The 23596-nt window shown below is 37.0% G+C and overlaps 1 protein-coding gene across 5 annotated transcripts in view; it reads right to left on the reverse strand.

The window, feature by feature from the left end:
* PIK3C3 (phosphatidylinositol 3-kinase catalytic subunit type 3) overlaps positions 1–23225 on the reverse strand; it is a 150160-nt gene extending 126935 nt beyond the window's left edge. For all 5 annotated transcript variants that reach the window (XR_004382908.1, XR_004382907.1, XM_032859515.1 and 2 more), the window contains exons 1-4: positions 23058–23225; positions 19705–19893; positions 18514–18657; positions 10017–10146 (exon numbers count right to left, since the gene is read on the reverse strand). Coding sequence is in view for 3 of the 5 variants with exons in the window: in XM_032859515.1 (XP_032715406.1) it covers positions 10017–10146; positions 18514–18657; positions 19705–19893; positions 23058–23125 (531 nt within the window). In the remaining 2 variants the exon portion in view is untranslated. The remainder of the gene's footprint in view (positions 1–10016; positions 10147–18513; positions 18658–19704; positions 19894–23057) is intronic.
* Between the last annotated feature and the right edge of the window lie 371 nt (positions 23226–23596).

Genomic DNA, 23596 nt, shown 5'->3' on the forward strand with positions numbered 1-23596 from the left:
TAAATTACCAGTTTGATAATGGGTCCTAGAATTTATAACCAGAAATGATGTCCAGCGTATAACAAAACTCATTTCTAAATCATATTTAATCATATTTAATCATATTTCTAAAAACCAAAACACTTGCCAATCTTAGTTTTCCAATATAGGTTCTCTATATCTAACATCAAGAGCAGATAAGCAAATAACACTGGGTTTGAGTTCCAATTTCAATAATGTGAAAGACTAAGATAAAGTGAAAATCCTCATATAACAAACAGCTAAAACATATGAATAACAGTAAAATAGGTGTAACAACTTAGAAAGGCAAGCCTCACATAAGGTAAGTTTCCAATCTACAATTACAATCCAATAAAAAGCTAAAGTCAATAGTCATAACAAAGAACTGGAACAAGGATTTTACAATCTGGATCAACAAAGCCGCTGAGATCAATATGACCATAATTATTAAAATTAGAGAAAGAAAGTCAAAGAAAGGAAAGCGATAGGTAATTCTTACTTATAAATATATATGCAAAATTTCAGCAGAAAATTAGCAAACTGAATCAAGCATTAAAAAAAAATATCGGGATGCCTGGGTGGCTCAGTTGGTTAAGCGTCTGCCTTCAGCTCAGGTCACGATCCCAGGGTCCTGGGATCAAGTCCCACACTGGGCTCCTTGCTCTGTAGGGAGTCTGCTTCTCCCTCTGCCTGCCGCTCCCCCTGCTTGTGCGCTCTCTGACAAAAAAGTAAATAAAATCTTTAACATACGTACATACATACATACAAAACACACTGGGGCGCCTGGGTGATTCAGCCAACTGAGCATCTGACTCTTGATTTCGGCTTGGGTCAAGATCTCAAGGTTGTGAGATCAAGCCCAGCATCAGGCTCCACTCGCATCTCTCCCTCTACTCCTACCCCCGCTCGTAGGCACTCTCTCAAATAAATAAATTAAATATCTAAACAAAACATATCATGATTCCAAGAACATAAGAACAGTTTAACACAGAACACCTATTAGTTTAATCCTTTACATTAAGTTTATCAGGGGTTCCCAAAATCAGCAAATTCACAAGACTCAGAGGCAGCTGTAATCACAGCTAAGATTCATCACATCAACACAGTAAGAATATATAGCTAGATGGCTGAGTAAGAAAAAAAGAAAAGGCAGGGTCTGGGGGAAATCCATATACAGGCTTCCTATAATATCCCCTCCTTGCCCAAAAAGTAACATACTTGAATAAGCTTCTTTCTCTATAAAGAAAAATGCAGCCTAAGAAAGCCCATTTGAGACTGAGATTAGAGATTTTTATCAGGGGCTGGTCACACAAGCGTTCTCTGCTTTCAACTACCTAAGTTCTAGGTTCCCAGGAAGAAAGCAGGTATTCACCATCAATCACAATGTACAGATAGCCTACGCACAGTCAAACATCTATATCAGTTAGGGAATGTTTCAAAAGCTCAGTTCTCAAACATCAGCTAAGAGACATCCCTGCAAGCAGGACCTCCTAAAGATGGCAGCCTCAGGCCTACTACATTAACTGTTTTGGAAACAAAATATGGTAAAAGGATCCCAAAATGGTTTTGGTAAGTTTCAACACTCAGGCATCATATAAAGTTTTGGTACTATAAAAGAGGACTTTCTTAACCTGATTATACATACACACACACACACACACACACATATGTATATTTTATATATATATATATATATATATATATATATCAAGAAGTAATAGCCAATATCTTATCACATGGCTAAATGTAAGAAGCATTTTCATTAAAGTCAGGAACAAAACAAGAATGCCTCCACTACTGTTTCTCTTAGACACTATATCAGAGTTTCATATACCAGTCATAGAAGAAAAACACAAATGAAAGAAATAAACATTATTTATAGGTCATTATCACACAGAAAAGTCAAAAGAACCATTAGACAAACTATAACAAACAATGAGTTCAGAAATGTTGCTCAATATAAGATTAATGAAAAGAAATCAATATTATTCCAAAATTCCTACTATTCCCTCTTTACCAATCTAAAAATACAGTCTTTAGAAGACATATACAATAGCAATAAAAACTACCTGAAATTTGGAAAAGAAAATGTATAGATGGTCATCTTTGCAATTTCACTCCTAAATTTCTACCCTAAAGAAATCACTTGTGGGCATAAGGTGGAATATGAAATAGCATTCACTTCAGCCCTGTAAGTAAAATAAAAAACTGAAATTGTTGGGAGAACAAATAAACTAATCTACTTATCCAACGGAATACTATAGAGTAGTTTAAATGAAAGCACTCAAGCAAAGCACTGCATATACTGACATGGATAAATCTCAAGAACATCATTAAGTTTAAAATGTAAATTACAAAACAAAAAAATGAAGGAAGTTTTAACAAATATCTATGATTTTTTTTTTAATTTTTTAAGATTTTATTTGTTTATTTGAGAGAGAGCACAAGCTGGGTGGGGAGGGGCAGAGGGAGAAGCAGACTCCGCACTGAGCAGGAACCCTGCCCCCAATGCAGGGCTCGACTCCAGAACCCTGGGATCATGACCTGAGCTGAAGGCAGACACTTAACCAACTAAGCCATCCAGGTGCCCCTTAAATCTTTTCTAAAATAATGTGAAACAAGGCAAAATGTTAAATGTTCAATCTTGACAATGAATACATAGATGTCTATTACATTATTTTATGTGTTGAATTTATAAAAATTAATTGAATTTATAAAAAAATTTAAAACTCGGAGCACCAAGTTTTCCTTGGTCAGTGGAAAGTCTGCTCCTCCCTCTACCACTCCCCCTGTTTGCGTTCCCTCTCTCACTGTCAAATAAATAAATAAAATCTTTTAAAAAAATTAAAAACTTAACAGTACACATAATTTTAAAACCCAGGCATTTAACTTGCAAGGACTGGAAAAACTGAATGAGTCTACTGTCTGTGTGTGCCTTCACACTACCTCTTCTCACCAGTCTTGGGGTTCAACTACTACTTAACTTATTTAGTTGACTCCCTTGGACTGAAGAATACTCTGATGAGGAAGATAAAACAAATTCAATTGGGTTATCTCACATAGACCCCCTTCTTCCATATGATTTTAATGTTTTCAAAATAAAATAAAATTTACAGTTAAAATATAAATATTCTGGGGCACCTGAGTGGCTTGCCTTTCTCCACTCTTGATGAAATTGTTTTCTCAGAGTCCAAGACTAACCCCAAATTCAATCCATTATTCCATTCCTTGGCTATAACTGTTATCTTGATATATAATGTGATATCCTTAGTTTTTTTCCCAAAGTTCCTATCTTCCCCCTTTCACCAACTGGTTCCTTCATACTGGCTATAATTTAGTGCTAGAGTAGCCACACTTTGTTTCCTTAACCTTCTAAAAAATTACCCTGTGATCAAGCAATTTGACAAAAGCCTGGGCTGAACAAATGAGACTTCACTGCCACTAATTTTCTAGCTGCATCATTTTTTGTGATCACACAAAGAAACTACCAGCACCTTCCCCTCTACAGCTCTAAAATATTTCCACAATTTTATCAGCATCTGTTTTCCTCTTTTATCTTTAGCAAAGGATTCTCACATCCAGTTGTACCCTGAAGTTCCTACCGTATTGTTTCTTTGAACAACACATACCCTCTTTCACTCTCACATTTCTTTTCCTCCTAAACCTTAGTCATTTGAGGTCTGTGGGTGAAAGAAGTCTTAAGAGTGACTGTTATTTAACAGGCAGAGTATGCCTTCAATAGAGCAGGTGATGGTGGTGGAGACAAAGAGGGATAATAAATAGTGTTGGGTGACTATACTTATCACGGTGAGCATTTCATAAAGCGTATAAATGTCAAATCACTATGTTGCACACCTGAAACCAATATAATATTGCATGTCAACTAAAATTTTTACTTATGAATTTTCCCAAATTTTATTTTGCCAAGTAAAGTCATTTTTTTAAGTGCTACTATCAAACAAGACATTTTAATACTCAAAAACACCAAAAGAACACAATCTTAGAATAAAGTCCTTTATATTGAATAAATTTTTATGAAAACATTAAAAAGAGGACTTTTCCACATATTTAACATAAAAATCTCCTCTAATTAATGCCTCTAGACTAGTACCCATTCAATGTAATCCATTCAATGTAAAATATTTTCTTTCAAGGACAAATGTTTCAGCAGGTCAAAGAGTACTATAAAATAATTTAAAATAAATAGCCTCAATCCCACTTCACAAAGTTATGTCATGAGAAAATTTCCTGTTACCTTAATCTCAATTTTAAAGGATCATTTTGTAACCATGATAATATGTCGGTGTTTATTCAACAGATCGAGTGTAGACAGCATATTCAGGTAATCCTGTAACTAAAAAGATTCAAGAGAGAAAGTCCTTTTAAGATTCCCCCAAACTGAAATATCTCACGGCAGTTTCTAGTTCCTTCAGGCTAGCTCCTTCATGGCTCACTAAGAAATCAACAATCTCCTGAAGACTAATTTAATTTCCAAGATGCCTTAAAAAAACACATCCTGGGTAGCAGACACAAGTAATATAGTTACCAGAAAGATAATAATATGGTTACTAACCCATTACTAATTAGTAAAACGGCACTCTAGACCAGTGCTGTCCAACGGACCATTTGGCAATAATGGAAATACTCCATATCTGTACTGACGAATAGCTGCTGGCCACATGTGGCAAATGAGCATTTGAAATGTGATTATAGTAACAAAGCAACTGAATTTTTAACCTTATTTAATTCTAATTAACTTAAATTGCCACATGCGAATTATGGCTATTATTTTGGTCAGTACAGCTCTAGATTATAAATAACCCTTCAAATCGATTGGCATAAGCCTATTCTCGACACTAATTATTCCTCAATGAACTAAAAACATCCAGTTTCCATTGCTATAAACCTGAAGTGTGGACCCTGGACCCAGAGACCCAGACTGATCCCATATGCAGACAACATGAGAGTCAGCCTGAAACTTCACCTCATCTTACCACAACTTCACTACCGCAGTGCTCACCTACATACTCAACTTGCCCCAACCTATCTGTGTCACACAGACCACAAAGCATTTTTCATCTAGTCGTTACTTTCTCTTTGCCTCCTCTTAATCAAATTGACAGAAACTAAAGCACATTCCAAAGGCATCAGGCAGAGCTGCTAAAATGAAAAGGAGACAGTGGAGAAGCATGCTTTTGCACTAACCTTTCATGTCGAAAGACATGGATTCAAATATAAATCAAACACTGAAGCTTGGTAGTCACATCCAAAACCCCAGGTGGATATGCATCCTAGTCATAAAACTCTTACAATATGACAAGCTAAAAAACGGAGCAGATGGGAACAATGGGCAAATCTGCTCAAGTAAGGCCCACAATCATTAAAAGGCTGGATCATGGACAATGAAAGGAGAGTAAATGCTCCAGAGGTCTGGCCTTTGATTATTGTCACAAATCAATTCAAACAGAAAGATACTATACTTGTAAATATTAATTAGGAAAATTTAGAGCTGGGTTAAAAAAAAAGATAATGAGGAAGAACTGGGTGGGGGGGGTGAGTCTATTTTAATGCATTCATTTCTTCCTATCCCCTACTAAGTTTAAGAAATCTAACTTAGAAAAAATGAGAACCAAACTGAAGACTGCCCCATTTTGTTTCCTTTTCTCACATTCCTTTACTCAAATGAAAACTAGGCATAATGTAAAATCATCACAGAGGTTAATTCCACTAAAATCCTGCTGAAAGGATTTGACTTTTAAAAATATTCAACGTAGAAATCAGGCTTTTAAACTTCAGTTATTCATACTGCAGGTGTAATTCAAGCTTCATAGCTGAACAAGCAATAAGTCAGAATAAGAACAGTTAGTCCAGCTTGAGTTTGAAGTTCTTTGCTTAATAATTATCTAACGCCATCTTTCCACAAGCCATTTAAATAGTTCATCTTCATTTCACAGTCCTCTTGTCCCATTATCCCCAGGCAGCCAAGACTAAAGCACTTCTGTAACTGAATAAACTTTCCTACACAGCAGTTTGAAAATTGTCACTATGCTATTTATTTTGGCTCATGGGTACAATGCATGGTAACTATGCTTTGCTATTATTAAGATTTATGTATACCTTTCTACTCGGAGTCCAACTGCCTTCTCAACAATTAGAAACAATCATAATAAATTCACTGGCTGGAAAATCAAAGTTTAAGAAATAAACTATTCAGTTCTAACCACTTCAGCCTCTTCTCATTTATTTCCTTAAAATGGTAGTGTTAGAAATAAGAATATTGTTAATCTAAAATCTGTTTCTTGGGGCATCTGGGTGGCTTAGTCTTTAAGCATCTGCCTGCCTTTGGCTCAGGTCATGACCCCAGAGTCCTGCATCGGGCTCCCTGCTCAGCGGGAAGCCTGCTTTTCCCTCTCACACTCCCACTGCTTGTGTTCCCTCTCTCGCTGTGTCGCTGTCAAATAAATAAATAAAATCTTTTTTTTTTAAAGATTTTATTTATTTATTTGACAGAGAAAGATCACAAGTAGACAGAGAGGCAGGCAGAGAGAGAAAGGGAAGCAGGCTCCCTGATGAGCAGAGAGCCCGATGCGGGACTCGATCCCAGGACCCTGAGATCATGACCTGAGCCGAAGGTAGAGGCTTAACCCACTGAGCCACCCAGGCGCCCATAAATAAAATCTTTTAAAAAATAAATAAATAGGGACACCTGGGTGGCTCAGTTAGTTAAGCAGCTGCCTTCAGCTCAGGTCATGATCCCAGCGTCCTGGGATCAAGTCCCCCATCGGACTCCTTGCTCAACAGGGAGCCTGCTTCTCCCTCTGCCTCTGCCTGCCACTCTGTCTGCCTGTACGCTCTCGCTCTCTCTCTCTCTCTCTCTCTCTGACAAATAAATAAATAAATAATCTTTTTTAAAAAATAAATAAAATAAATAGATATAAATAAATGAAAAAAAATCTATTTCTTTTGTATAAAAATGGAAACAAAAGCAGACACATTCTTTCCTGGTTTTTAAAAATGTATTGTACCAGAGACAATTTCAAAGTGTTTTGAGGAAAAGAATCACAATCTAACTGAACAAACTTTTTGTGGAACCAGAAAAATTAGAGCAGAAGGAAAATGAGAGGAAAAGAGAGCTACTATGGCACAATTTAAGAACAAAACAAAAGGGAAGTATAATTTTAAGTTCAGACATAACAAGTATCAAAGTATACTTTCTCTGGTATAAGGCAAGGGAAACAGACTCAGGAAGCTACTCTGAAAACCTAAACTAAAGAAGCAGGTACTAATCAAACAACAACAACAACAAAATCAGATTTAAGAGCAGAGCCACATCATTCACACTAGGCAGGTCCTGAGTAATGCTTTACTCTAAGCATACAGATTGCAGAAAAAAAAGAATGACATGAATACAGCACATTCACAACTGCAAACATTGATTACATGTTTATTCTCTACTAAGGTGATTACTATAAAATCCTGGTAGATATATAAAACTGTCATTCCAGGACCTTTCTTTTTTTTAAGACTTATTTATTTGAGAGAAAAAAAGAGAGGGTGTGCACATGAGCAGGGGGAGGAACAGAGGGAGAGAAAGAATCCTCAAGCCGACTCCCCAGTGAGTGCGAAGCGAAGCCCAACACAGGGCTCCATCCCAGGACCCCAAGATCAAGACCTGACCAGAAATCGAGAGGCAGACGCCTAACCAACTGAGCCACCCTGCTGCCCACCATTTCAGTACTTTGAAAATAACCGAATATGAATAGCTACACAGGACCCCAGAAATCATCCATTCAAAACTTCTGACTTTACAGGCTCAGAAATTATTTTCTGCGATTCAGCGGGATGGCCAAGTCTCTGACTCACACTACAGTGCTCTTCCCACTGAAAAGTGCTTCCAAGTACCCAAACTTCCAATTGCACCAAACCTAAGTTACCATTTTTTAAAACACATTCTTCCTCTACAGCAGCAGGGATAGAACAGGTTTTGAAACCTCACACAGCATGACCAACTGCTATACAGAAAAGAACGAAGCACATTAACCCAAAGTGCCAAGAAAGAGAAAGAGTTGACCTCACAGGGGGAGCAGTTCCTTCAGCAATGCTACAAACATGATGTGTTTTTCCATATAAGAAATGTAATTACTGGTTTTATTGGTTTCTCTTTAGTCTCTGGGGAACTTGAGGTAACACTAAAGCAAGGTGTCTCAGCAGAGCAAGCTCTGACGTCTCCAATCAGAAGTAAAAAGGACAATTCAGTAAGGAACAAAGAGCTCTGGAAGGAGTTCATCTCCAATTAGCCTCAAAAAAGCTGTTAAGATGCTCATTCTCATTAATTTTTATTCCCATTTCAAAGGTCTATAAACTAATGAATAAAGACTTATTTGAAAACTGTTAACATACTCTGGGAAATACAGACAACATACATATGTTAATATCTCTTAAAAAATTAGGACCCAACTTGCCATATTCTTCAATACAAAGAACTGAGACTGCAGACGATTCCTACCAACTGACACCTCATTTAGCTCTGCATATGCATAGACATCATTTCTAGAGCTGCAAATGTGCACTAATGACTAATGACCAAATGTGCACTAATGAACCTTGATGAACACATGAAAAGCTTGAGAACTTTACTATATCCCGTGTAAGAACGTAAACAAAATCTCAGAAGGAGTAACCATACTGAAAATAAATTTTATTTATGTAATTACGGAGGGGAAGTTGACAACAGTAATTTGGTTAGAAAGCTTATGAGGAAACTATGGCATCATTTTTCCATAAAAGAGCAATACGAAAAGACGGAGAATGAACTTGACAGTAAAAAATTTATGTTGAAAAAAAAAGCCAAGCTAATGCAAGTAATTATTCTTTATAATTAAGGTTTCTCCTATATGTAGGTTGAGGCAACAAGCTATAAAATGCTTAGCATCAAAACTTTCTCCAGGCATTAGAGTCATTCATACAAATACAATTGCAAAGGAAATTTACATTAAGAATTAAAAGAGAGTCTCTTAAAAGAATTGTAAAAGGATCTTTAAACAGTATCTGACATAGTGCTTTGTGAACAAATATTCATAAAATAAGTTATAGTGTTGTGATTTAAGCACATAATTGAATCTAGTTTTTCTTTTCTCCTAAATGAAAACACTACAATAAAACAATTTTTAAATAAAAAGGTAACAATTTAGTCTGCTTACAAAAAAAAAAAATAAAAAGTGGGGGAAGTATGAGAATAATTGAGATTGAAGAGTAACATAAACTGGTGATATACTGTTACTTCCAAGCAACATAAGAATGTCTAGCACGCAACACTGGCATCTTTAAGACTAAAAAAACACCAAAAAAAGGAGGCAGTCATCTTGAAAGTATCACCAAAAACTCTGTTCTCAAATCTGGCAGAATTATAAACACAAAAGGCCACATACTGTATAACTCCATCTGTATGAAATGTCCAGAATAGGAACATCCACAGAGACAGAAAGTAGATTAATAGCTGCCAGGCCAGGGGCCGAAGAGCAGAGGGAAAGGGGACTGACCACTAATAGGTAGAGTGTATGGTGACATTTTTGACGAAAATGTTCTAAAATTCAATAGTGGCATGACTACACAATTCAACTTTTAGTGAATTTACTAAAAAACCACCGAACTGTACACTTTCCAAGAGTGAATTTTACGGTATGTGAATTATCATTCCAATTAAATTATTATTAAAAAATTAAATTTAGGATGGCTGGGTGGCTCAGACGGTTAAGCCTTCAGCTCAGGTCATGATCCCAGAGTTCCAGGATCGAGTCCTGCATCAGGCTCCCAGCTCCACGAGGAGTCTGCTTCTCCCTCTGACCTTCTCCCCCCTCATGGTCGCTCTCTCACTCTCTCTCTCATGGAGAAATAAAATCTTAGAAAAAAAATAAAAATTTAAGTCAAAAGAATGATCTGACAATTCATAATGTCAATTTCTACTACAGCAGGCATCACTCAGAGCTTTCCACCTGTTTCGATAGTTTCTGTTTTACCTTGGCAAGGCGGCTCATCTGATCTTCGGAAAGAGTACTGCTTGTTCTGCCAGGAGTTTTTGTGGGTTCTGATCCATCTGCTTCTACATTAGGCCAGACTTTCAAGTCATGCATCCCTTGGCGAAACATGCTAGGTGAAAAGAGAATGTTCAGGGTAGAAGTAAATTAATGCAGTTCATTACAGGACATTTCAGTTCCCAAACAGAGAGAATTCCACAAAGGAAAATGTGTATCTCTCTTGCCAACCTTGAAGCCTCCAGTGGGTTGTAAAGCAATTAATTAAGTAACTAAAATCCATGTAACACTTTTTTACAAGGTATTCTTTGTTCCTCCACATAGAGCTGTTACAGAAATTCTAAAGGTAGAGTAGAAACAGAGAAAGTTCAGTGATGGACCACACACTTCATTACTTCAGTGGAGATCCTAGAAAAAATGAGACTAAATTCCTACCCAATGAAAGAATGTCACATTTATAATGACTGAAACCAAAATTTAAGTAATTTCATAACTCTCTACTTTAAATGACAATTCAGCATAGTAGACTGTAAAGTAAAAATGCTGAGATCTGAATCCCAGCTGTGCCATCTATCATCTATTACCTATGCAACCTTGGGTAAACTATCTAACCTATGTGCCTCAGTTTTCTCATCTATAAAGTAAGATTATAAAGAATATACCTGCATCTTGTTAGAAAAGTTAAACAGATGGGTAGAAGTAAAAAGAATTTAGAATAGTGCCGGCATTAAATGTTAGCTAAATGTTAAATGTTAGCTACTATTTTCTGTTCACTAAGTACAGGCTGATGTCTCTCCTGTCTTCTCTTGCCCAAGAGGTATGTCTTAAACAGAATACGATTACAGATTCACATGAGAAAAAGCTTCCATGTCTACAAATTAGAGATTTAACGTACAGTCAAAATTCAGTCTGAACATGGAGATCCTATTTTAAAGTGAAAAATTCTATGACCGTTGATTGTCAAATCTCCTTCAAAAAGCTACCCAGAAGATCTAGAGTAAAGGTTGAGCAAACTTGTAAAGGAGCTTTACATGAACTTTTGAAATATGCTACTGTTTAGTATCTGAGTGTTTTTTTATTGGGGGGGGTTACAGATATTCTTCTGTTACTGTGTTCTTTTTTTTTTTTTAAGTGTTTTTTCTTTTAAACAAGACCTTTCAAACAGTATAAATTCTATTCATATCCTCCCAAAATCAAAGAGCAAGCTGCTGACTGCAATGGTAAGAATAAGACTCGAGGTGTGCACAGGTGAGGGGGTAAGTCCATTTTGCACATTCTTGCATTTAATAATTTTTAAAATAAGGTATATGGTAGTTATAGTAATCTATAAGTTTTAACTGTAAAAGATTTACATAAAGTTTATAAACCATTACTATCATGCTCTAATAGAAAATTTCTTTAAGATTTTCCAAAGGTAATAAAGAGAATTTTCATTGATTGTGTAATGTATATAAGCAATGACGCCATGAACAATTAGAATGGGAGTGATAAAGTGATCGCTATAAGCTCATGAGCACAATAAGGTTAAGGTATAGCCGTACTTGTAAGATCTCTAAGGCTGGCAAAAATAGGTGCTATCCAGCAACCATATCTGCAAAAGTTTCCAATGGAGGCTCAATAAAAAATGCACTGACTAGTTGTAAAGAATCAAAATTCTCAATATTTATTTATCATATGAAAGATCCAAAAAAAGTTACATTACAAAAAGCCCATATGCAAGACTTTTATAAAGATCTTTCAACTCAGGGACAGATTCAACATCAAGTAGACCCACTTAGTATCTAGGAAACTCGGTACAGTCAAACAGTAATGCCACTTTTACATGAATATCCTTAAATGTACCTGAGAAGCAGAAGGCCTGCCTTCCTTCTCTCTACCTCTGTGTCCCCCAGTGGATACTGTGACTAGCTGAATGTAACTAAATCAAAAATAAGTACATTTGGCAGGAAGTCAGTTTACTAAATGATTTAGGTGCCTTGGGATGGATCTGGAGAGAAGATTTAAGGATATGGGATGTGGAGGGTAGGGGTGATGCCAAGTGACTCAAATAATCAAGTGAACATATTACTTTCTTTTGACACTAATGGAACCTTTGCAGAGTTACACAGCATCCAGGTGGTAAGCCAGAGGATACTCAGAGCATCATGTCCACTTGGGAAATTAAGCCAAATAGGCAAGACAAAAGAAACAGCATAGGAGGATCTCCTTCAGACTCCAGCAGAAGCCCCAGCAGCAGCTGTGGCTGCTGCTCCCACTCCCGGTGCCAAGCCACAACCGCAGCCACTGCCCTGACTTCCAAACTCCTATTTGGAAAAACACCTGCAGGAGAAATCTGCAGCTTGCCTGTGGTTCTTTGCCAATTCAACCTACTGATCAATCCATTCTTTAGCTACTTAGAAATCTCACAAGCTAAACTTCCAAAATGAAGACAATTTAGTTATTCTAGCTGTATCTTAAGAGATCAGTCTTTCAATTATTAATTATACTATACTCCAAAAAGCACTGTTTCACACAGACTAAAGTATATCAAAGAGACATTAGCAAATACAAAACTTGGTAGTCACAAGGTTCCCAATACTATGCTACAACTACTACACACTCTGAAGACCACTTTTTAAAAGCTATTAAGTCCATACTAGGACTATTTAGGGAAAAAGGTGGGGGAGCAAATGGTGTGACATCATTGTTCAAGAAACATCTGAAGAAACTATAGTCTAAAGCACTATTTCCCTAAGTCACAAAAAAACTGTGGTGGCCCATGACATGATTTTTAATAGTCGGTAGAAGAAAATTTGCACAGGCTTCCTGCTCAGGATACCCAGAAGACTGAGGCTTCTTTCTCTCCCTGAACGTCAGGACCAGCCTACAGAGAAGCAGCCATGACCAGCAGTCCAAGCGGACGCGTGCAGCCTGCCGCAGCGCCGGAAACTTCCTGACCAGCGGCACAGAGCACCACTACCAGCAGCTGCACACAGAGTCCTGCTGCGTGTGAGGGACTCCTGGGCTCAGAGCCACTGCAACCCACTTCGCACCCTCAAGGAAAAGCCCCAGGACACACAGAGAAAAAGGAGTTCTTTCAAAATTTTATTTATTTGACAGAGACAGAGAGAGATCACAAGTAGGCAGAGAGGCAGGCAGAGAGAGAGAGGGAAGCAGGATCCCTGCTAAGCAGAGTCCCATGTGGGACTCAATCCCAGGATCCTGAGATCATGACCTGAACCGAAGACAGAGGCTTAACCTGCTTAGCCACCCACCCAGGTGCCCCAAAAAGGAGTTATTTTAATTTCATCAAGTTTCTTATGCTTTTTTCTGAGGCGAAGGTCAGTATAATCATCAGGCTGGAGGGAAGAGGAGTAGGTGATCAAGCTTTTCTGCATTCCTTCGACACTCTTCAAAGTATCCAGAAATCTCTATTAAAATCTGATGTTATCATTTGGCTAACTGAGGACATACAACCACGTACGAGCTGGACTGATTAACAAAGAAAATGTTGGTAAAAACCTTATCTTTTACCTTCAATTAAGTGACAGGCACAAAAAGAACCATTCTAATTAAAGAAGGACTTTCTCTGTAGATATTATGTATTTTGCAAATCACATACATTTACTATCAATTATATTTCACTGCAGTTTTCTTCTTTCGATTTCTAAAACCTAATAACAGTTATTCTCATTGTATTTATTTTATTCTTACCCATCAATGTCAAATAATACTTGCTTCCCATGTGTATTAGGGATATTAAGCTTTTGCTTCAAACTAAATTAAAGTTAAAAAAAAAGAAGTGAGCTGGTTCAAATAAAAAACCAAGTATGTAAGAGTACAGTTAGTACAGAAATAAGGCAGGAATTCTGAAAGTAGTAAGTCAACAACTCCTATCTGAGAAACCCTGCTCTAAGTGAAGGAATGTCACAGAATCAGTACTACTCTCCAAAATGTTTCATGATCATCTGACATCTCAGGTGTTCAGGACATGGAGGGATAGCGTGACCTATTGTCCAGTTAAGAGAAAACAGATGACTCTCTAAGATTCAAAGTCTTAATTTACTTAATATCTGAAGAGAGAATTGAAATTTAAGTCCCACTTATTGTTACTACTACATTCATGGAAATATCTGGGGTTTAATTACTTCATAAAGTAGAACAAGTACTACTGATTTATCTTCCAGGCACATTTCCAACATGGTCTGGGTGGGAGGTAAAGGAATTTGTCTTTTACTGAGATTCATACAGAAATACAAATAAAGCGAGCCATGGGATAAAGTCAAGAAAGAAACTGTGAAAACAACTGCAAGCCTATGTCCGACAAATACACTCCTAAGAAAAGGTTATTGCAGTGTTTTGCAAACTGTGATCCACAGGTCTGCAGAACCACTCAGGATGCTTATTAAAAATGCTGAATCTTGGGCCCCATCATACTCTTACCAAATTTAAAGAAAACACAGGAAGACGCTTATCGAGTTAGCTTACCAGGTGCTTCCTAGTCATAGGTTGATTATACTGACTTCATGTACTTCTCAAAACCTTGCCAAAAGTCAAGTCAAACTGCATCACAAATGTTAACCTAAGAGTTTGTTTGGCTTTAGGTAGTTCATTTCACTGCACTTCTGTGGAAATTCCAGATGTCTCACACTTACCGGCTAGTCAGAGTGTCCTGAAACTATATCCTAAGGTCATCTAAAATGCACAAGTGTCCTGAAAGAGGTGCTTTTATGAGGGAACCTCTCGCTGATTATTCCAGAAGGTAAATCACTTATAAAAAAGCCAAGAGGAAAAACCAAGAGGTCTAGCTGGTAACTTCTCAAGAACATTTAACTACTAACTATATAGTAAGAGTAATAAACTGTTGCCCATTTTTCTTCTGTGTGGCAAGCAAAACCCACCAGAATAAAGTAAAAAGGAACAAACACACTGGAAAAGGAACAATACAGATTTAATATCATCTCCAGTATATTGTAACATACTATTTTACTCAAATTATATCTAATGTGTCAGACTATGTCTAAATTTGTTCTTCCATGTATTTCAATAATAAATATCTAATAGTTAAAACATTAAACTAAAATACCTTCATATTACTAAGCAACCAAGCTATTCTAAAGGAAATTACACCTAGGTTTTATTCATGAGTTGAAGCCTTTCTGACATACCCTATTTCTGGATGGAAAAATTCAATATTACAAAGGTGTCAATTTTTTCCTTAATTAACATATATATTTCAATATGATTTCCTAACAAAATAACAATGAGCTTTTCTATTTGAGGAAATAATAAAATTTATCTAACAAAACAGAATATCCAGAGAAATTATAAAAGGCAGGTAAATAAGGAAGGATCATCGCCATCTAGTATTAGAACATTTTATAGTATAATAGTATTCAAAACTAACAGAATAGCACAGAAATAATAATAGCTAATATTTACTAAACATTCATTAAGTTAACTATGTGTCTTCAGTAATTTATCATCATAAACTACTCTATAAGGTAAATACTATTCTTACATCATTTTACCAATGAGGAAACTGAGGTATAAGGAGATTAAATAACCTGCCTAAAAATACAGATATTAAAGGAGTCGGGAGGGGGCGCCTGGGTGGCTCAGTGGGTTAAGCCGCTGCCTTCAGCTCAGTTTATGATCTCAGGGTCATGGGATCGAGTCCCGCATCGGATTCTCTGCTCGGCAGGGATCCTACTTCCCTCTCTCTCTTTCTGCCTGCCTCTCCATCTACTTGTGATCTCTCTCTGTCAAATAAATAAACAAAATCTTTTAAATAAATAAATAAATAAATAAAAATAAAGGAGTCGGGAGGTGAAGCCAGATAACCTAGTTAGACATCCTGCATGCCTAACCACCACCATCTGATAGACTATGCTGTTTCTCTTAGACTTCAGTACTTGATGAATTGAACATATAAGGGTACCATTTCAAAATATTTGGAAACAATGGCCAATTAATAGTGTTAAGACAAATAACTAGCCATTTGTCGGATTTTTTTTTTTTTAAGTTGATTCCCAATACATCACTCCTTTGACACGGAGTGTCTTTCACAAGACTTATTTATTTATTTATTTGAGAGGGAGAGAGAGAGAGAGAGAGAAAACTAAGTGGGAGGGGTGGAGGGAGAATCTCAGCAGGAGCATAGAGCAAGACGCAGGGTTCTATCTCAGGACCCCAAGATCATGACCTGAGACAAAACCAAGAGTCGGATGCTTAATTGATTGCAGCACCCAAGCAGTCACAAAAGTGATTTTAGATGAATCAAATATTTAAAGGTAGAAGACTGAAATCATAAAATCATACAAAGAAATATTTTTTTTTAAATAGAAAAGGACTTTCTAAAACATTAAATTCACAGGCCATAAAAATAAAAGCTGATCAATTCAACATGATAATTGAAGATACATGAATAGCAAAGAAATATATACTAATTCAAAAAAAGTCACAGGAAACAGTATTTGTAACATGTAACATGCAAAAGGTTAATTTCATTAATGTACAAAGACCCCCTACATATTGATGAGAGAAATAACAACTCAAAAAAAACAAAACAAAACAAACAAAACAAAAATCAGAATTTTATGGCATGTGAATTTTATTTCAATTTTTGAAAAAAATGGGAAAGAACATCAAAAAGCAATTCACAGAAACATATACACAAATAGTAAATGAACATATCAAAATATGGTCACATTCATTTACATTTAATAATGTGAAAATTAATTCAGGAGATAAAATTTTCCAACTTCAAAATCGACAAACACTAGTTAAGTTCAGTAATACCAGATTTAGCTCTCTACCATTTCACCCTGAAAAGAATTAGGGCTCCTTGGGTACAGTCGTTAAGCATCTGCCTTCGGCTCAGGTCATGATCCCAGGGTCCTGGGATCGAGCCCTACATCAGGCTCCCTGCTCCGCGGGAAGCCTGTTTCTCCCTCTCCTACTCCCCCTGCTTGTATTCCCTCTCTCACTGTCTCTCTCTGTCAAATAAATAAAATCTTAAAAAAAAAAAAAAAAAAAAAAAAGAATTAGGACTTCTTCCAGAGATTCCAGTTCTGGGGTGGAAAATTGACAAATGAGCCTGAAATAGCTTGCCCACCAGAAAGCAAAGAAGCTATGAATGACTTCTGGAGTACTATCAAAAAAACATGGAATCAGCTTGAAGGGACTCTTACCAACCAAAAATGGGAGTTTTTGAGCATTATAAAGACTAAAGACAGCAATTAATTGAAACATTCCAGAAATGTTTAAGACTAAAAGTTCATGACAAAATTTAAAAACAAAAAGAAAAAAAGAAAAACATCAAATATCCAAGTTACCAGGACACCAACTCATTCTTAACCCACTGAGCCACCCAGGCGCCCCCAACTCATTCTTAAAACTGGTAAAGGGGAAAAAAATTAAACAGTCATCTGTCTTTCTTACATGAACTGTATACCAAAGTAACTCAATACTTGATGAATGACCATGTTCTTTAGTGGAAAATTCCAATTAATAAACACAGAAAAGAATAATAGAATATCACCAATTCTCAGGGCTCCTGGGTGGCTCAGTCAGTTGGTGTCTGCCTTTGTCTTGGGTCATGACCTCAGGGTCCTGGGATCAAGACCCAAGTCAGGTTCCCTGCTCAGCAGGAAGTCTGCTTCTCCCTCTCCCTTTGCCCTTCTCCCACTTGTGCTGTCTCTCTCTCTCAAATAAATAAATAAAATCTTAAAAAAAAAAAAAGGAAATCACCAACTCTCTTAAGGTATTGATCCTTCTGTTCCAAGAGAAAAAATACCCTCCAGGATTGCACCGTTTTCCTTTTTTTTTTTAATTACGATTAGCTCCTATTATCTGTAAATTTTTTTTTTAGATTTTATTTACTTATTTGACAGAGGGAGACACAGTGAGAGAGGGAACACAAGCAGGGGGAGTGGGAGAGGGAGACAGTGTTCCCTCTCTCACTGTGTCTCCCTCACAGCAGGGAGCCCGACATGGGGCTTGATCCCAAGACCCTCAGATCATGACTTGAGCTGAAAGCAGAAGCCTAATGACTGAGCCACCCAGGTGCCCCTATTACCTGTAAATTTTTAAAAAAACCGAGTTGACAACTCTTCTATTACAATCATTATTAGCAAATTTGTGCTTTTTAACACTGCTTATTGTCCTGTCGCTATTTTAAGAAAGCAAAAACCTTCTATTAACAATGAAGTTACAGTATACACCAAATAGCCTCTTTTTCCTAGCAAGATTCTAGTTTCTAATGACTATATTCAAACGCCAATCACAATACCAAACACTAACAGTAGGTTTCTTAACTTATCTATCTGCATATCCCGTAGGAAAATGTGTCAAATTCAGTCTTGAGAACGAAGGAATCATATGTACCAAACAGGTTTTCATTTCCTACAACATAGAGAATCAGACTGGGTATAAACTATTCAAGCTCTCGCAAAAAGAAAAGCTCTCCCAACACTCCTAGAGAGAAGACAAAAATGCTTACCCATATTTTCCAAAGAGTGAAACCGTTGTTCCTCCCACAGGCACTGCCTTCCCTGGTCCATACACATCCCATATTGTGAGGGCCACCTGGGCATTCCTGGGCAGGTCAGGGTACTTTACAGGCAGTTTCAGCCATTCATTCCAGCTATGGGAATAAAGTCAACATAAATATAACACTAAGAAAATAAAATACATATATGTGTGTGTGTGTGTGTGTATAAACTTCCTTTTAAATTAACAAACCATATAAGAAGATTTGTCCAGAGAAAATGTCCCAGAACATTAAGTTAATACTACAAAAAAATGTGGCACTTACCTTAATTTTAATGAAGGCAACTTCAAGTTTAAACACAGAACACATGAAAAAAAAATTTTTGAAAAACCAAGCTCATGAAAATTAACACTGGTAAATTCTTTAATCAAGAAATTCAGGGGCGCCTGGGTGGCGCAGTCGGCTAAGCAACTACCTTCAGCTCAGATCATGTATCCTGCATTGAGCCTCCCAAGGTACTGAATAACACACACTGAAGGAACAACAAAACTACCACATAATCTACCAAATAAGAAGAGACAAGACTTTATATTCAGGACCCACAAGAGTGTTCTGGAAAAATGGGACCTTCATGTTCATTATTTACCTTGCATCTCAACAGTAGTTTGCTAACATACCATGCTCAAAAAACCATGAACTTTAAAAAAGTTAGTTTCATATTTTAAATAATAATAAAAATCTGATCCGAATAGATGACAACAGGTGTGTTTTTGTTGTCTGAGAGATTTCATCAAATCTGAGCACCAAACAACAGGTTGCACAATTCAGACTATCTATCCAGAAATGTACATGTGTTTGGGCCATAGGGTGGTAGAAAATGTAAAGATGTTACATGTGTTTTTTGGTTTGGGTCATTTTGTGAATCAGTCTAGCTCCTACAAAAATATGTCAATATACTGAATACAAACATAATTCAAATATAAATCCACTTCTACTTAAATAGTATAATACTAGTATATATAAGACCTTATTCTATCTGAGTAGGTTACTGCTTTAAACTATTGGATCAATGCTTATAGGTCTTAAATCCAATTTTTTTTTTTTAATTTTCCTCTTGAATCCCTATCAAATCATACTTGCAACATCTATAAAGAAATGGGAGAATAGTCTGGAACCCACCATATGCAAGACACAACTTACTTCCATCTTGTACTAAATGCTTTGTAGGATGTTCTCACTGGCAAGGCCAGAGGCTTCCCTTCTGCAAAAACTTGACAAGTAACATAAAGGTCAGAGCATGTCTCTTGATACAGTCCTGAAAACTTCAACATTGGGTCTTCTAGAACAGCTTTATAACTCTTCTGTTCTCTCTTCCCTTCCAAACTTCCTCTGGAGGCATAAGAACAATAATGATTAGATGTATTTTTTAAGCATATACACAACAAATACTAAGAACAGTTTATGGTTGTATCACAAAAACCTTTCGATACCTCAACATTTTCTTGCATATAAAATTAAAACAAACTTTACATCTAATAAAGGTAAAAATAAGTCCTAACATATCTAAGATCATTCCAATCTTCACCAACATATTTCTCTATTTTAGGCTTTTACTTTATTTTAAATCCTCTCACCAACTCTTGATCTACCTTCTAGACATCATCAGCTTTCCAGACCTTAGTTTCCCTTTATTAATTTCAAGCTGAGCGCTTACTCATGTATTCATCCAACAAACATTCACTGTACTAGGCACAGAAGACCAAAAATGAAAGATGAGATAAATACAACATTAAAAGAAAATATTAAAACTTCACTTCCACTTATTTTTAACTGAATATTTTTCAACACTCTTTTAATTTTGTTACTGTGTAAATATATCATCTGGTAAGTTCTTTAAATTAAAAAAATACAATGTTATAGATCATAAAAGATATGTACAAGACATTAAAAAGGAGGTAGGAACATTGCTTGGACGTCAAGATTATGTCAAATATTGTGCCAGAGATTTTATATATTCTCTCTTTTCACCCTTTTCTCATTTTATAAATAATGAAGCAGACACTCAGCGATCAAACTCATTATTCAAGTTAACAAAATAAGTAAGAGAGCTGGCAAAAGAGGCCTAAGTGGGGTGCCTGGGTGGCTCAGTCAGTTAGGAGTCTGTCTTTGGCTCAGGTCATGATCTCAGGGTCCAGGGATCAAGCCCCATGTCAGGCTCCCTGCTCAGTGGGGAGCCTGCTTCTCTCTCTGCCCCTTCCCCTGCTAGTGCTCTCTCTCTAAAATAAATTTTAAAAATCTATTAAAAAAAAAAAAAAAGAGGCCAAAGCCAATGTCCTTCCTACTACAGAAAGGCATACCAAAAAGTCTCAGGAGCATGTAAACTTGCTTGGTTGGGAGCAAGAGCTTAGTATCCCAGATTGATGTCTGAAATGAGCCCAAACAATATACGAGAAATGAGAGCCAAAAAGGCAGGGAGTCATCCTAGAAGGAAAAAACACCATTTACAGATGAAAATAGAAACAAGAAGGTATGTTTGGGAAACTACAAGTTGTTTGGCATACCTAAAGCATAAAGCTCATGGGGTAAAGAAGCTAAAGATGAGAATGAAAAGTAGGTAGAAGATAAAGCTAGCAGCCACCATATTCACTACAGTGCCTGACACAAAGTGAACATTCAAAAATATGATAAAAAAATTATTTGAAGTGAGAGTAATGTAATCAGAGTCGTACTTTTGGCAGGAATGTAAGAACATAATGGAGAGGAGGGACTGAAAGCAAGGAAATAAGTTAGAAGACTTTCAGTCTGCATTAAAAGGAAAAAGGTAGACTAAGGCCAGGGTTGTGGGGTAAAAAAAAAAAAAGGTGGCATCGATCAACAATATGAAGGTAGATTCAAGACAATTTGTGAATGATTAAACAGAGAAGGTAAGAGAGGGATGTATGCAGAACTCAGTTTCCTGTCTTAACCAACTCGATTAATTATGCCAACAATCGCCAAAATAAATGAGACAATACAGGAAGATCAGAATCAGAAGAGTAGGCTAATGATATGCTAGTCTCAGACAAGTTGCTTTCAAAGTGCTTTGGCACATCCAAAGTGACCATGTCTTGCAGGCAGTTTTGACATCCAGTTACAGGGCTAGGAAAAGAGACTAAATTGCAACTTCTTAATTAAAACTGTCACAATAAACTAAAACCCTGGGGAGAATAAACTGAATTAAAGAATTCATTATTCTTTCATTATATTATTCTAAGTTGATACTCCCTGCCCCCAATGATCAACAACGGCAGCCTTAGAGGCTAAAAGATAGTTAGTATTAAATTTTGCCAAACTTCTAATGTATGCTTTAACTTTGCCTCAAAATACTGAATGTGTGTCTGTTAATGACAGACCAGTGTTTTTCACTTTTCTTCTTTCCTTCTAGGGTTCAAAAGTATAAAAAAAAAAATCATTCCTACATCCAAAAAAATACTGAGAGGAATGAGACTGAAGGAAAGCCCTTTATCAAATGAGAGCAATGCAGTCCTGTATAAGCATGTAGTGCCACATGTTGCAGAAATTTCCTGAAATGGGTCTGTAAATTATTTTACAAAACTATAGTTTGGTTCTTGAAATATTATTTTTACTATCACCACAACATGGATAGTAAAAGATTTGTCAGAGTCTGAAGTAAGTAACTTCTGAAAATAAAAACAATCCTTCAAAGGTGCACCTGACAGCTGAAAAAAGTGTATTCACTGCATGTATGAACATAAGACGAATACTGACTAAACATATAATGAATGATATGATTAATAATTTGTGATAGATTTCAAATATGAAAACACTTCTTTAAGACTGCCTTAAAATGACATAATTTCCAACTCAGTCCTACCCACCCCAATCTCGGTTTCATTAATCTCATCTCAAAATATCATGCCCTTGGCCTTTACTTCAACTGTAATGCTCCAAAATCTTCCTGCAAAGCCTTTTCTCCTATCTTCTGGTCCCTCTGCAACTGACACTCTCATCTTCGACTGACTCCTAACTTCCCTGGCTAAACAATGCCACAATGTCCCAAGATTCAACCTAAGTCTCTATCGCCCCCCGTGATGCTAATACTGTATCCATGTACTCACGTTACTCTCAACTACCAGATCTGCCTGTGTCTAATTTCTGTACCCTCCATTCCACCTGCCAGCCCGGTTCTAAAGATCTTCCAACTATTAACGGCAGGAGGACGACTTTACTGAAACTTGATTTCTTAATCTGTAAAACGTAAAAACCCTCAAAAGGTTGCTGTCAGCAGCAAAATGCTTTGAAGAAAGTAAAACACCGTGCAACTTGAGGGCATTTTCCTACTGCTATCCTTGTCCCAGAGACCTAGTGCTCAATCCCTTCACAAGGCTCCCCTCTCTACCCCCGGTTTTCCTCCGCTTCCCTGGCTACAGCCCTCCCAGCCGCCCCCAGGACGGTCTTCAGGCTAATAACTACCTTCTCCCCGCCAACCCACAGGCCCCCATCTCCGCGTTCCGAAGCCCCAGCAATCCCAGTCACTGTCCCGATTCTCTTACATCTTAAGCTGCACGTTGATGTCCAGATCACAACTGTAAATGTAGTGAAACTTCTCCGCTTCCCCCATGGCAAGCCCTGCAAAAGCAGAACCAACTGCTGGAAGCAAGGCACTGGAAAGACGCTGGGAGACAACAGGCTAAGCCCCACAACACAGGCGCTTCCGGTTCCGCCTCTCCCACCTGGCGCCACCAATCCTTGCCTGGAGCGCGACCCGGCGCAACGGAACTCCCGCCCAACTTTTCCTTCTGCGCATGTGCAAAAGGAGCCAAACGTATTGCTTAAGGGTAAAATTCCGGAAATACAGCCTGTCTAGTTACATTCCAGGCTTCCTGTGTTTTTCCTGTCTTAACAGAACTTTTTTTCTTTCTTTCTTTCTTTCTTTTTTTTTTTTTTTAAAGTAGCGCTGTTGTTTGAGCTTTAACTGTTTCTAAAATCAAAAGAAAATCCTACCCAAAGAGAATGTTAATAGCCTTCACTGGCTGCAGGTTAAACAGAGAGCAATCACTAGAATTAGAATTTTGCCAAGTTTTATTTCTAG

This window comes from Lontra canadensis, unplaced genomic scaffold (assembly GCF_010015895.1).
Source record: "Lontra canadensis isolate GAN:19392208 unplaced genomic scaffold, GSC_riverotter_1.0 scaffold17, whole genome shotgun sequence".
NCBI lineage: Eukaryota > Metazoa > Chordata > Mammalia > Carnivora > Mustelidae > Lontra > Lontra canadensis.